At 38.0% G+C, this 14,247-nt stretch overlaps 2 protein-coding genes and 1 long non-coding RNA gene across 3 annotated transcripts in view; 1 reads left to right on the top strand and 2 right to left on the bottom strand.

Annotated features, from left to right (window-relative positions):
* The window catches only part of LOC135144794 (uncharacterized), a 117,225-nt gene extending 103,507 nt beyond the window's left edge, over positions 1-13,718 (top strand). Inside the window, exon 2 of the long non-coding RNA XR_010283233.1 lies at positions 13,567-13,718. This is a non-coding gene — a long non-coding RNA (uncharacterized LOC135144794). The remainder of the gene's footprint in view (positions 1-13,566) is intronic.
* Positions 1-14,247, bottom strand: part of LOC135144785 (protein prickle-like) — an 889,236-nt gene that overhangs the window by 694,653 nt on the left and 180,336 nt on the right. The gene's annotated exons all lie outside the window — the stretch shown is intronic.
* Positions 7,512-9,227, bottom strand: LOC135144792 (myrosinase 1-like). Its single transcript, XM_064076872.1, has 5 exons — positions 9,162-9,227; positions 8,335-9,106; positions 7,847-8,284; positions 7,689-7,795; positions 7,512-7,639 (listed from the first exon to the last, which is right to left on the bottom strand). Exons 1-5 carry the CDS (start codon positions 9,206-9,208, stop codon positions 7,513-7,515), a joined length of 1,491 nt encoding a protein of 496 aa, XP_063932942.1. The 5' UTR covers positions 9,209-9,227; the 3' UTR covers position 7,512.

Here is a 14,247-nt window from a genome sequence, read left to right as displayed (position 1 = left end):
AATCTCAAATTGAATTACGTGGTCATGTTGATTCCAATATACATTCATTCTCGAATTCCATTGTATTAACTATGCTGCGTTCAATTCCTATGTAATCATTTCATTAATATCCTCGGAATTTCTCATTAGTCATCTTTGCCACTGCATAATTTTTGAAGTGATGTATTTTTTTTTTTTTTTGAAAAGGTGCGCTCTCAAGAAAGGCCTCTCAAGAATCGTCAGCAATAATTGATTTTTAAGGGTTTTAACCTAGTGAGTGAAAAGTTCAGACGTGTTTAATACGGCTGACTCTTGCTCCAAGTGTAAAATGAAGTGCACGACCTGCTATATTAGTTATTACCAGGCCTGTTCATTTGTAGTGAATTTCATTGTTTTTTTAATCTCCGAGAAATGCCAATTTTTTCCCACATCGTCGCCACTCAATGTCAAATGCTCAAATGGACATAACTTTCACAAACTCGTCAGATGAGGTTAATAACATGTCACTAGTGTGAGTTTTAATATCAGAAAATGTTTAAAAATATACCATTACCTAAAATTATTGTAAGTCGTAACGTAAGTATTCAAATTCAAATTAAATTTGCCGCTTCCCAACCTGACATATGTTCCTAGTTCCTATGTTCCTTTTGTTTGTACTATATCATTTGGCAAACTGTTGTTCGTGTTTTCGTTCCACGTGCCTCATATAACTAAGAGAAGCGCGCTAGGGCGCGCTCCTGGGCCTCCTAACTTCTTTTGCTAGGGCTTGAAATTGGGTTCTGTGGCTTGGAGCTTCAATGCAAATGTATGGTGTATTTCACCATTCCAGATTATTTGCAAAAGAACATTCTGACTGTCACTCTTGACGGGGCTGGCTCCTTTGGTACTAGGAAACTGGGGCTGCTAAGCGCTATCTCCGTCAAGGGGATGTGAGAGGAGCAGTATGATCCTCCGGTACAGTTATAGGGACGACATTCTTTATGGAACAATGATGCGAACACACAGCCTCTCTTGCTCAATGTCAACTCCCACCTTTACGAGGTACAGGCTGTTTTTAGTGACGGGAGCGAGTTGAGAATCTGGGACCGGGTACTTCTGCCACATTGGTCCCGGCTGGTGACAGGCTTTAGGGCGGTTAAGGAACTGAGTAAGCCCACGGCATGCGCGGGCGGGGGGATGTTCGCATCCGATCCCGCCATGGAGTGTCACCGACAGGCCGCGGGGAAAACGGCAGGTTAACCTCAGCGTCAGTCCCGCCTTACTACCCACGGGCCTAGGGAGAGCCTCTTGAACAGGCCCGGGCCAGGTGTGGAGCAACACGAGCTCCCACGACTGGTTACCGGGTCCACGGTGTGTTAGTCCTTCGAACTGGATAGGCAGGTTGTGAGTTAGAATTAGCCATATGGGAGGCGAGAGGACGTTTGACATTCCAGGGAGAGCTGGGAGTATTGGTTCGTACTAGCCGCCTGTTTCGGCAGGTCACAGATGCGAAGCTTACAAAGATTCGAGACAGTACTGGCCCGATTCACCAGTACCTGTCGAACTAAGGAGCGGGATGCACCGCTTCGTGAAAAAGTCCGACCCGTGACGGAACGCGAAAGGAGCTGTGCGGGTAGTAAGTTGTTTAGAACGAGTCAACTCAGCAGTTGGGGAGCCTGGCGGATACCTCTAATTGACTCGGCTTTTTCATTCAAATACTTCAAAAGGCTTGCGGGTCGAAATTTATTTCGTACCACATCAAGTCAACCAACCCCATCTCCAATAGGTACAAACTGGGTAGCTACTAGCAACGCGCCTCAGACCAGGTTGGGTAGTGGCCCAAACGCCCACCCCAGCAAGGTAACGGGACAACGGCGAGGGTTTACCAGTACCTATCTGATGGACTAATAAAGCGTGGTACCTCGAGGCGGCCCTCCAAGCCCCACCGGGGACAGCCGTCCCCCCGTGTCGACCCGCATTGGGGTACGACTCGAGGGGGTAGTGAAAAGCTTCTTGATGAAGGATCGCCCTTAGGGGCAGCTTATTGACTTATCTAAGTTCGAATGTTATCATTTGGGAGGAGCACTTATAGCCAAGCTAGGTTTCCAAGCGAAAAAATATATCTTGATTGGCCTGTTAAAGAAGTTGAAGTAATAGCAGTTAAAGTATCATTTTGTAATAACTAATTGCAGGTGATTTTAATATTAGTGATCTTCAGAGTTACTATATTTCCAATAAAATGTCATTGTTATGCTCGTCTTTCATTAGCTTTCTCAATTACAGCTCATTACATCAACACAACCAGATTTTAAACGTTAATGACAGAATTTTGGATGTTGTTGGATGTATGATTGTCATTCATACATACGTACCGAAAAAGATTGATATAAATGAAACACAAACATGTGCTGTGTAACACTGTATTTACTTGTTGTTAACGGTTCGGAGTCTATGTACAAAGTTGTTAAAATCGGAAGCGATACATTGCTGGTAGAAGAGAAAGTTGGGGACGCTTGTTGACAAGGGTTGCGGTTGGTAGGTAAAACCGAAACCCGAACATGGTCCGGCGCCTTGAAAGAACTAACTTTCAACATGACGAAGTATAACAATTACAAATATGAAATACATAATATGTGTCTACATGACAGGTGCATACATTGACAATGAAATAGAGTACAGAACACATAGAAAAAAAGGGGTAAATTTAGACACTGCACATTTGTTTATGTCGGAAGCACACACAGCTTAGTCACTTGCAGGTTAATCACATCATGCGCGGTTCTCACTGTCACTACGCGAATGGGGGCATGTAGACCGGGATGAACAGTAATAACGCGTCCCAGTGGTCCATATAAGCGGGGGTGTGTGGTTTTCCTTAACGACCACCAAATCGTCGACCTTATGCTGTTGGGCGATGATGAAGTTGACCCATATGTTCTGCTGTCCAGCGTTTCCAAAATTGCTGCTGAGTGCGGCTGAATTGTTGCCACCTGGAGAGCCGGTTCGTTGAGACCGTGGTGACGTTATCCTCTGGAATAACAGTTAGAGGGGTACCAACGAGGAAATGACCGGGAGTTAAAGGAGTTAGGTCATATAGATCTTTGGACATGGCGGTTAACGGGTACGAATTCAAACACGTTTCGACTTGTATTTGCAACGTCTGCATTTCTTGCAAATTAAATAAAAATATACCAGTAACGCGCTTCAACTGACTTTTCGCAGATTTGACCATTGCTTCCCCGATAGTCCCCATATGTGGTGCGGAAGGCGGAATGAAATGAAAATTGATGTGGTTAGTTGTCAAATCATTCAGCAAATTTGTATTCGAAGCCCGTTTGGCTAAAGTGACACGTGCTTGGTAAAGCACGGGATCATCCCACCACAAATTTTTTCGTATCGTCTTTCTTCGGGATGAATTAAAATTTGACGGTACATCTTGCAAATGTCCGCTGTAAAGGCAAACCTATACGTTCTAAATCCAATTATTAAATCAAAAATGTCGTTTTGTACTTTTGGCCCTGTACTGAGACAAGCATTTATGCTTTTTCCGAATGATGGTTTGGCTGAGCCGTCAAATACTACGCGAATCTTATCAGTGACCCCGTCATTTTTGAAAACCGCGTGGTGAGGCAAGAGGTAATAGGGTTCACTTTCGATTCTATGCTCTGTCAATGGACCTAGTAAACGCATATGACCCAAATTAATGTATTCTTTCATAAAATCGTGATAATTTATTTTTAACATGACATTTTTTGCGAACTTTCGTTCCAATGTGTTGAACCGTTTGAGCGCGATTTCTGTCGGATTCCCCAAGTTTGGTAAAAATTTGTTAAATGTTAATCTGACTTGAAATCGTCCGTTGGATAATTGAGTGGCATTGTTAATAAAATAGTTCTCATGTTGTATTTCAAGAGCTGTGAGCGGCTTATCATCGTTTGAATAACTTTCAAGTTTCCAGAACTTTTCAACCTGGTTTTCTAAATTGACATTATTGACCGCGCAATGTAGATTTTGACGAGTGTTACTGGTGGGGCATCCATGCAATGGCCCTCCTACAATCCAACCTAATAAAGTTTTTTGTAATATTAAGCCATGTCCTACCGTTTGAATTTGACCTACACATAACAGTTGCCAAAATAATCCAGCTCCGATTAACAGATCGATTGGCTGTGACAAATTGAAATTAGGATCGGCAAGTTTTACCGCTTCAGGTATGTCCAGCTCATCTTTAGAAAAGGTACGGACAGGTATGTTTTTCGAAATTTTTGGGATTACCACACAATTTAAGCTCTTGTAAATGAGTAATGCAACGACTCGATCTGTACCTGAACCTTTTGTCTAGCGGTCGTATTTGAACACTGAATACCTGCTACGACCACATTTGCATTTTCTGTACTTAAACCCAATTTGTTAGTGGCGGCTTCAGTAATAAAATGCGATTCTGAACCCACGTCTAACAAAGCCCGGAATTTTTGAAATTTGTTTTTACAATCCATTATTAGAATTATTGCTGTAGACAAAACGGCTTGTGGAAAAAGGGCGGATGAGCAATAAACTCCGCTGGTACTAGGCTGGTTTTCGTTTGAAAGGGAGGGTTGGTCACTATCTAAAAGTGTATTATGTTTCAATTGGCATAATTTACATGACATAGATTTACAGCTATCGGACGTATGCGATGGTTTGAGACAATTTTGACATAATTTCAACCTATCTACCTGAGACCTTCTTTCCGAAACACTGAGTTTTGAAAAGGTAACACAGTTGTGAATTAAATGAGATTTTTTACAAAAATAACAAGTGGATTGTGTACTATTGCGATTTACTGCCGCTGTAAATGTAGACACCTTTTGTGTTTTAAATGTATTATAAAAAGGTAGCCATTCAGTATAAATTCCGTTAAACGGTTTAAAAACATTCGGGAGCAACTGCACCGATGGTGACGGTGTGCTCGTAGGTGCGTTACCTTGCGGTGCAGGCGAAGATGTGTTAACGCGTTTTTGTTCAATAGCATCTTCGACATCTGCACATAAATCGTAATACGCGTTTTCAAAATAAAGTCTTGTGGTAGCTTGTTCTAAATCGGGGGTGGCGTCATCAAGAGCTTCAATCTGAGAATGGATTTTGTCAAACTGAGCCTTAATACGTACAAAATCGCGCAATCTTACTCTCAGTCGAGAAGCGGATGTACTTAGATTGTTTGTTTCAAACCACAACTTGAAACGCGATATTTCGTCGTGAATGCGATTTCTTTTTAAGAATAAAATTTGTAAATTTCCTGCATCCTCTGGTGTAGGATTTGAGTCCGAAAATGTTTCGGCATTGTCGTCACCTTCCGCGCCTGCCATGTGTGGAGTATCGAAAGTTTGTGAACGCGTCATAACCATTTGAAAAACCGCTTAGTTGAAATACGTAAAACTGGTACAGTTCGGGCAAGGTAAATGGTACTTGCCAATGAAATTTAAATAAAATGACGTGCAATTACGGTCGAATGCGTGCTTGACCGGAAATAGATAAAGAAAAGGAATAGTTGGAACCCACTCACCGCAATAAGGCCCTCTGGCACCTGGGACGGCTAGACTGATTCGCTGCTCTCCTGTCCGGTTGGGAATTTCCAATGGCTGGATCCCGTCTCCCGATGCAGGCGTCGAAAATTGCCAAAACCGTAATAAGATCACCTGGAGCCTGGGTGAATTGACTGGATGGGCTGAATTCGCTGCTCTCCTGCTCGGTAGGGAACTCCGATGGCCGATAGGTCACGTCTCCCCATACAGGCGTCGAAAATTACCAAAAACGTGATAAGGTCACTTGGAACCTTGGATGAAACGACTGGATGGGCTGGATTCGCTGCTCTCCTGTCCGGTAGGGAACTCCGATGGCCGGTAGATCACGTTTCCCGATACAGGCGTCGAAAAATGGCACCACCGCGTTTTATTGTTGAATTCACAGCACTGGATCACACATGTGGAGAGATCCGACTCGAAGGACCAATGTTGGATGTATGATTGTTATTCATACATACGTACCGAAAAAGATTGATATAAATGAAACACAAACATGTGCTGTGTAACACTGTATTTACTTGTTGTTAACGGTTCGGAGTCTATGTACAAAGTTGTTAAAATCGGAAGCGATACATTTCAGGTAGAAGAGAAAGTTGGGGACGCTTGTTGACAAGGGTTGCGGTTGGTAGGTAAAACTGAAACCCGAACAGATGTAATAAATGTACCTAATGATATCAGTTGTGTAGTTAGCAGTAGTGAGAGTCCACTAGTCCCAGAAGATCAGCAACATCTCAGTCTCGTGGTTGAACTAAGTTGGTTAATAGATAGCGCTAAACATTTGGAAGCCATATCGAAACTATTGTTAGATATAATTTTCGGAAAGATAATTATCAGGAACTATACGGAGCTCTTTGTTTGATGGACTGGAATGACTTGAAACAAATAAAGGATGTTGACAGAGCCACTGATTTCTTTTATAATAGATTACATAGGCTTCTAGACTATTATGTCTCCGGATATCCAATTTCACACTCCCGTTACCCTATATGGTTCACAAAGGACATTCGATTTTATATTAAAGAAAAAAATCGGTTCAAAGCTATACAAAAAATAACATTTTGAAATGTATCGGGACAGAATTAAAATGTATCGTCGAATAATAAGAAAACGTACGCGTGAAGAATACAGTAAATTTCAAAGAAATGCCGAAATGCAGAAATGCAGAAATTGCTAAAATCGCCCCAGCACTTTAGTAATGTTCATAAACCGAATAATGATAGTGGCGGTAATAATACAAGTAATACATCGATTTGTGATAAATTTGCGCCAATATTACTAGCGGTGATACCACCAGTTGTGATGTTCATGCAAATGTGATGCATACCCTTTATGTAACTTCCAACGATATCACCAAAGCTGGAAAAAAACTGAAGAATTCATTCACCATGAGCCCTGACAACATACAAGCTTTTCTTGTGCGGGATTGCTTACCATTTATTTTTACGCCACTTTTACACATTTAATCTTATCATTAAAAATGCACACTTACCAAAGAAATGGAAACTTTCCAAAATTTGTATAAATAAGGCTCGCATAATAACCTTACCAATTACAGTCCAAAAAGTTTACTATCGAATATCTCAAAGATGTTTCGAGTCCATATTGGCTAATCACATTTATAGTAATGTAGCTAACTCAATAGTTGTAGAACACATGGTTTTTACAAAGGCCGATCTACTATTACAAAATTATGTGTATGTACTCAATTTGTCTCTAATGCATTGAACAGCAAGCAGCAAGTAGATGTAATGTGTACCGACCTGACCAAGGCTTCTGATCGACTCAGTCATGCCATTTTAATTAATAAGCTTGAAAATTATGGACTATGTAATAATCAATATGTTGAGTACTAAGAATATAAATCAATACAGTTCGAATCTGATTCAGGCGTTGCAGACAACTACTAAATCAACAAACATAAACTTTAAGATGTTTTTATTATACATTCATGAAATTTTTTAATATGTCAAATCCATAGTTTTTCTGGGCTTCCTCATTCTTCACATGTATCTACCAGACATTTATTGGCGATTACACTTTTATAATATTCGCCAGAACTTTTGATAGTTCTTGTTCTGTCTGGATCTTCAAAATCAACTTGATATATACCAAATTTCTCCCTACAAAATTTTTAATTGTTATTGCTTCAAAAAATTAATGAATTCTTACAAATATCCAAAGTTCCATTGAAAATTATCCATCAGACTCCAAGCTGTATAACCTGTAACATTAACACCATCTTCAAGAACGGCTTCTAGAATACTAGTCAGATACTCCTAAAATTAGATATTTTTATTCACTGCTTTGTCCTGCTTTTAATCACTTACAGCATAATAGTTTATCCTTGTCAGATCATCCAGTCGCCCATCATCAGAAAATCCATTTTCAGTAATAACAATTTCTGGATGATTGTAAGTCTGATCAACCCAGTTAAGAAGCTTCCTCATTCCCCATGGAACAACTTTCAGCCAACCAGAGGCTGAATTATTCCATGAAGGATCCTGATAGGTTGAAACACTAAGATCTGCATAATATCCAGGAGCACCGATTGCGTAATCATTAGTCCATTTTACCATATTAGTAGTATAACTATTTAGACACAAGAAATCAAAAGTCCCTCGTATGTACTCTATTTCCTCTGTTGATAATTCAGGTAAACGTGATGTAGGGAAACCTTCTTTTTCGCTCCTGTCAGCAATGCGATCAATCATTACTTGAGGGAAATTACCATCTGGGTGATATATTGGATGGGCATAAAAACCATACTAAAATTATAAAGTGAGGAAACAGTAACGAAAATACATTAAATAGTCACAGAAAACTGCAAAAGTCTTTCGGCAGCTTCCTTGTCTTCATCACTATCACTACCAGGCTCGGCCCATGAAGCGTCTACAACAATAGATACTCTTCCATTCTGTGTTGGTCTAAATTCTTCGTCGTATATATGATAGGCTTTAGCATGAGCTTTAACTATTGTGTATGCGCATTTGTACTCTCCAATCCCACTTGCTGAAGCACCAGGAGCCGTAGCTCCCAGTCCATATCCGAATAAACACGTTTGTTGGGGTTCATTGAATGTCATCCAGTTCTTGACGTCATCACCAAATAAAGTAAATGCCGTTCTAGCATATTCAGCAAAAATGTCTTCAAGTAGAGGATTTGGCCAACCTCCAATTTCTTGAAGGGGTTGTGGAAGATCCCAATGGTAAAGAGTGACGAAAGGTTCAATTCCATTTTCTTTTAAAGCACTAATCAAATTTTTATAGTATGTGACACCTGCCTCATTTATTTGATTGGTGTATCCAGTAGGCAAAATTCTTGACCACGACAATGAAAATCTGTAATAGTTAACCCCTAAATTTTTGAGCATTTCAACATCTTCCATGTATTTGTGGTACGAATCACAAGCGACGTCTCCAGTAGCATTGTTAGCGATGTGGTCAGGTTGGTGGTGCGTATAGTGATCCCAAATATTTTCGCCTTTACCATCGTCTGCCCATCCTCCTTCTACCTGATATGCAGCAGTGGCAACTCCGAACCGGAAATTTTCAGGAAATTTTTTATTGGACGGTTCACTGCGGGATTGGCTGAAAGTATTACTTAGTAAGTTTATTTTTCCAAAATATTCAGTGTTTTCCTTACCCCAAAAAAAGGACCGCAGTGCAAAATAAGTATATGGTCACTTTCATTTTGCAAAATGTAATTTTTAACATGTTGTTCAACTGTTTTTTATATACACTTTTGTTGCTTATCAGATAAAATTAGTGCTTGTAATGTTGTTTCTCTCCTCTGAATACTTAAGAAATTATGCATTGGTCATTGTGTTGAAAATCGTACGATACCTAATACGTGGCAATGAGAAGACAAAATTTAGTACGGTTACCAAGTAATATTATATTTTCCTGGAAATTTTGTTTTCTTACTAACCAAACAAACAATTAATAAGCAGAAATTTTTTCAGCCAATCAAACTCAAAAGCTTATTTTTTTTGTTATGCATCATAACTGCAGAAATCATTGATTAAAATGATATACACAATTCTTACAACTAATAATAATTTTTTGGAGATTTTTAAGAATACTTTTATAACATGTTGATTATTAATTTAAGCGAAGTTGTCTAAATGAAAAATATAGCGTAACTGTGTTCTGTGTCGTGTACGATTTTCTTACCGAATCTACCCTCGTGCAATTAGTAACACAACAATATCAAACAATGTAGGCAGATAAATTTTTTGAAAATCGTTGATTAAAATTTCGTTGAAGAAGGAGAAAAGAAGAAAACTTAACACCGATTTCGATGGTTTATAATAATAAGATTAGAAGTGGTTGTCCAAATATTGTTAATTCTTTTGCTGGTTACTTTCAAAAATCTTTGATTACATCCATATCCTCTGATACAACTTTTTGGTATCATTGTACTTCAATTTCTATAAAATCCTTCAGTGAACAAGAGGTACACAAGGTTTTACAGAAAATGAAAAGTAAAATGACATCGGGACCTAACGGCATACCGTCTTTTCTATTAAAGGATTGTGCAAGCGTCCTAGCTTTTCCGTTAATGATTATCTTCAATCTTTTGCTTAGATCTGGAATATATCCATCTCGGTGGAAACAGTCCAATGTCTACCTATCTTAAAAAAAAATAAATACAACATTGCTAGATTCATTAATAGGTATTTACATTACAAGCGCCGAAAGTACCGAGTAGCATAACCAGCGAGAATGCGGCTCGCCGGTGCAACCAGAGAACTGCATGTAAGCAAGTTAAAAACCACAAGGGTCCGAGGATAGACTCTTGTGGAACCTCCAAGTTTAGATTTATTGAAGTCGAATAAAGACCACTGAGAATGACAGTTTGGGTTCTGCCAATTAAAAAAGAGCTGAATAATTTTATCAACGCATTATAAATACCGAAACAGTTCCATTTATTTAACAGCTTAAAGTGGTCTAATCTGACGAATGCTTACGAAAAGTCGCTTATTATAAATGTAATCAACTTGGCCTTCAACATCAAATGATTCTGCAATAAATTGAGTGAAACAGCAGATATTAGTTTTTTGTACTGTCATAGCTAAAAATAACAAATAGCTGGTTATTATTATTATTATCATCTTGGACAAATTTTAATTATTTGAAGTTTCAGCTACTATATACTTATTAGATAATATGAGAATTAAAAGAACAGATTTATGACTTAAAAAACAATTATTGCTGTCTGTTTTTGAGAGGTCCGCCTTGAAAATGCACCTTTTCAAAATTGAACGCATTACTTCAAAAATTATGCAGTGGCAGCATAAGTATAGAATGGAATTGGAGAATGAATGTATATTGGAATCAACATGACCACGTAATTCAATTTGAGATTACAATCTGGGAAGGCAATATTGCGACTGTTGTGAAAAATACAAAACCTGCATATGTTGTTATTTATTGTTGTTTAATTTATTAACGAAAATTTCTAATTAAACGGAAAAAAATCATAGTAGAACATAGTTAATTCCTAACAGTGGTTAACAACAACATATCATTAACTTATTTAGATAAATTAACTAATGTGAATATTACAATTAGAAAAGAAAAAATACACATGCCTATAAAATAATGATACCTGGAGTCTAAATTTGTTAAAATTCGAATTAAAAAGGAGTACATTACCGTTGGACAATTTGTTTGCAGCCATCATCATCCTATGTAGAGGTTTGTTGATGCGTTTACAACCTTAAAGATATTTCTACTTCTAGAAGAGCGACTGTTAGAGAATGGTACTAGGAAAGACAATCCAGACAACAAATCCGGATATTCAATACAACCATTAATAATATTATGGAGAACACATGCATCTGATATATGTCTTCTAACACTTATTAATTGTGTGATGTTAAAACTGTGCATAATCCAGTTATAATCACCTTTAATGTGTTTATATCCAATCCTAAATTCCAACGAACGCAGAAAATTTTTTTGCACCTTTTCGAATAATTCCACGTCTTCTTCGAAATACATACGTATATACATAATGGCTTTTAAATGACAGTGTTGAATTTAATATAACACCTAAATCCTTTATTTCAGGAACACGATTCAGCGAATTATTATTAATATGATAGTCAAATCTAATGCTAGACTTAATATTGGAAAAGGAAATAATATAACAATTCTTTAAGTTCAACCATTTGCAGTTCTTCAGCATCCTTATGACAACGAATAATTTTAAAGATCTTCAAGTCATCAGCATATAGTTAATTACTAGAATGTCTTAAGTGATACACTAAGTGATTTCAAAACAATATTAAAAGAACAGGTGCAACCGTAGAGCTGCATGCCTTGCGGAATACCAGAGGGCACGTCAAATGAGCGTGATAAAAATTATCAATACGGACCTATTGACTCCTGTCTAAAAGAAACGACGACAACCACTTAATCGTGTTACCTCGAAAACCAGGCTTATCCAACTTCCTCATCAATAAATTATGGTGGACGTGATCAAATGCTTTAGCAAAATCCATATAGACTGAATCGACTTGTGAGCGATTTGAAAAAGCTTCATTTAGTTATAAATGATGTGTATTCAAGCAAATTTGATAGTGTGGATCTCTTGGACATAAATCCGTGTTGCTCATCTGAAATTATAGAAGAAGAAGCCCACTGCAACTGACTTGTAACAATAGAATCCAGTAACTTAGGAATAGGCAACTGATTGCATACCACCCGGTAGTCATCAATTTTATTCCGCTTACCCGGTTTGAAAACTGGCAAAACATAACTGCATTTCCATGATGATGGGAAAATGCCTTGCTCCAAAGAAGTTTTAAATAAAATATATAAAGATAAACTGAGTGAAAATTTGCAGTTTTTTAAAACAATGCTGGAGACACCATCTGGTCAAGAATTACACTACGGTTGTAGTCTACAAATATCTTCAAAAACTTCACGTATACTGATTCTTAAACCAACATAATTTACTTGTGTGTTCTGGTCAAGTTCGCTGTCTTTGCGTAATTCTCATTTGTGTAAACCGATGAGAAATATTCCGCAAAAAGATTAACTATGTCTTCTCCGCCTTTTGCGAGTTGTTAACCCAAGTTCATTTGTAACGGGAAATTATTACTCGATTTCCTTTTGCTATTAGCAAATTTCCAAAAAAAATAGAATTCTCAGTTATATTATTATTATTAGTTTTTCGGATGTACGTGTTGTATGACAGTTCACTAACTATTCTATTCTATCTTAAAGATTTAAGTATAAATAACCATCAAGTTTACCAGTTTCTTTGTATCGACAATGGACAGAAGTTTTTAACTTGCATAATTCTTTAAGTTCCCTATTGAACCAATTAGGCAATTTTCCAACTTTATGTTTAATAAATAACTTTATACGGAATGTGTTGCTGGAAACCATAAAACACAATTTCATAAAATAAAAACACATTTTGTTCAAAAGTGTCACCAACTAAAGAAATATCCCAACAAATAGATGAATAGAATGCATTGAAACCATCATAATCTCAATTTCAGATTCCAATGAAGAAGGGAGATTAACGGAAATGATCCAGTAATACGGAGAATGATGAAGATTTTCAGGAAGTAAACTATCTAGTGCGGAACTAACATTATATAAACTAGAGAAGACAAGAAAAACATTCCTTAAATTGGGTGTTTTATTAATTTGTTTCATATTCATAAGAGAACAAGTAAGACAAACGACATTAAAGAAATCATTCGAAACACTGACGTCATCGCAACTATTCCAAGGTACATTAAAGACTAAGGTCAAAAAGCGACTCTAACTCAGAGCAAAAATCTTCATGAACACTCAGATCACTAGCAGGAGGAATATACACGCCCCCTACAATTAGGTCTAGATCATTGAATTTTATCCTGATGTATATACTTTCAATAAATTGACCAACAAGAGCAACAGAAGCGTTCAATTCTTTCCTAATAAAATCAATACTCCGCCACCACGAATTTTAACGCTAGTTTTAAAATTACGATCCGCCCTAAAAATATAACAATTGCATAGATTTAATTCATTGCGCAGTACAGCCCTGCACAAGAGCGGTACAACCCCACCACCCACCCTTCGACGGCACCGGGGTGGTACGGACCCGGACGACAGAACGCACCTCGCAGTACACGCGATCGGTCGACAAACTGTACATACATTTACACACTATTAATATATAGTTATAAAACAACACTCTTTTCTTGCCGTGTTCGTACCGTGTACGACACGGTTATACGGTCCTTCGAACAGCCTGCGGCGCGACGCCACATTTGGTCCTTCGAGCCGGATGAAACAGCGATCAAACAAATCATCGAATTTGGTCCTACGAGCCCGATAGAACAGCGATCAAACAAATCATCGAATCAAGAAACATCAAATCTACAGGGTCATTATAAAATATTGTAGTCAACTCACCTATGAAAAACAAATGAAATTTTTCTCGTGCCGCTAATCACCAAAATGATTTGAACTGTTTTGAAATGTCACGAACGTCCAAACAAATCTGTCAGATGTGTCAAAAATTGAAATGCCCGGTTCGCGGTTTAATTTCATTTTAAATACACGAAAATACGCCAGAGCATTAAGGGTTGCAATGTTGTCGAGCAATTGTGAACGCTACTGGAACTGCATGGCTAATTGGCTACTGCAACATATTTGAATTTGACCTTCAAAAATTGTAAATTGTCAGAAAAGCGTTGAAGGCATGTTGAAGGGCTTTG

Source organism: Zophobas morio, unplaced genomic scaffold, assembly GCF_036711695.1.
Source record: "Zophobas morio isolate AGI-343-1 ecotype UQ-CSIRO unplaced genomic scaffold, CSIRO_AGI_Zmor_V1 ptg000108l, whole genome shotgun sequence".
NCBI lineage: Eukaryota > Metazoa > Arthropoda > Insecta > Coleoptera > Tenebrionidae > Zophobas > Zophobas morio.
Note: the sequence above shows the minus strand (reverse complement) of the source record. Positions and strands in the feature narration are given on the sequence as shown.

Coding starts and splice junctions, on each gene's coding strand:
- LOC135144792 (XM_064076872.1), bottom strand. CDS start 9,208: ATGAAAGTGACCATATACTTATTTTGCACTGCGGTCCTTTTTTTGGG. Junction 7,796..7,846: donor CAAGGATAAACTATTATGCT/GTAAGTGATTAA, acceptor ATCTAATTTTAG/GAGTATCTGACTAGTATTCT. Junction 7,640..7,688: donor CAATGGAACTTTGGATATTT/GTAAGAATTCAT, acceptor AAAATTTTGTAG/GGAGAAATTTGGTATATATC.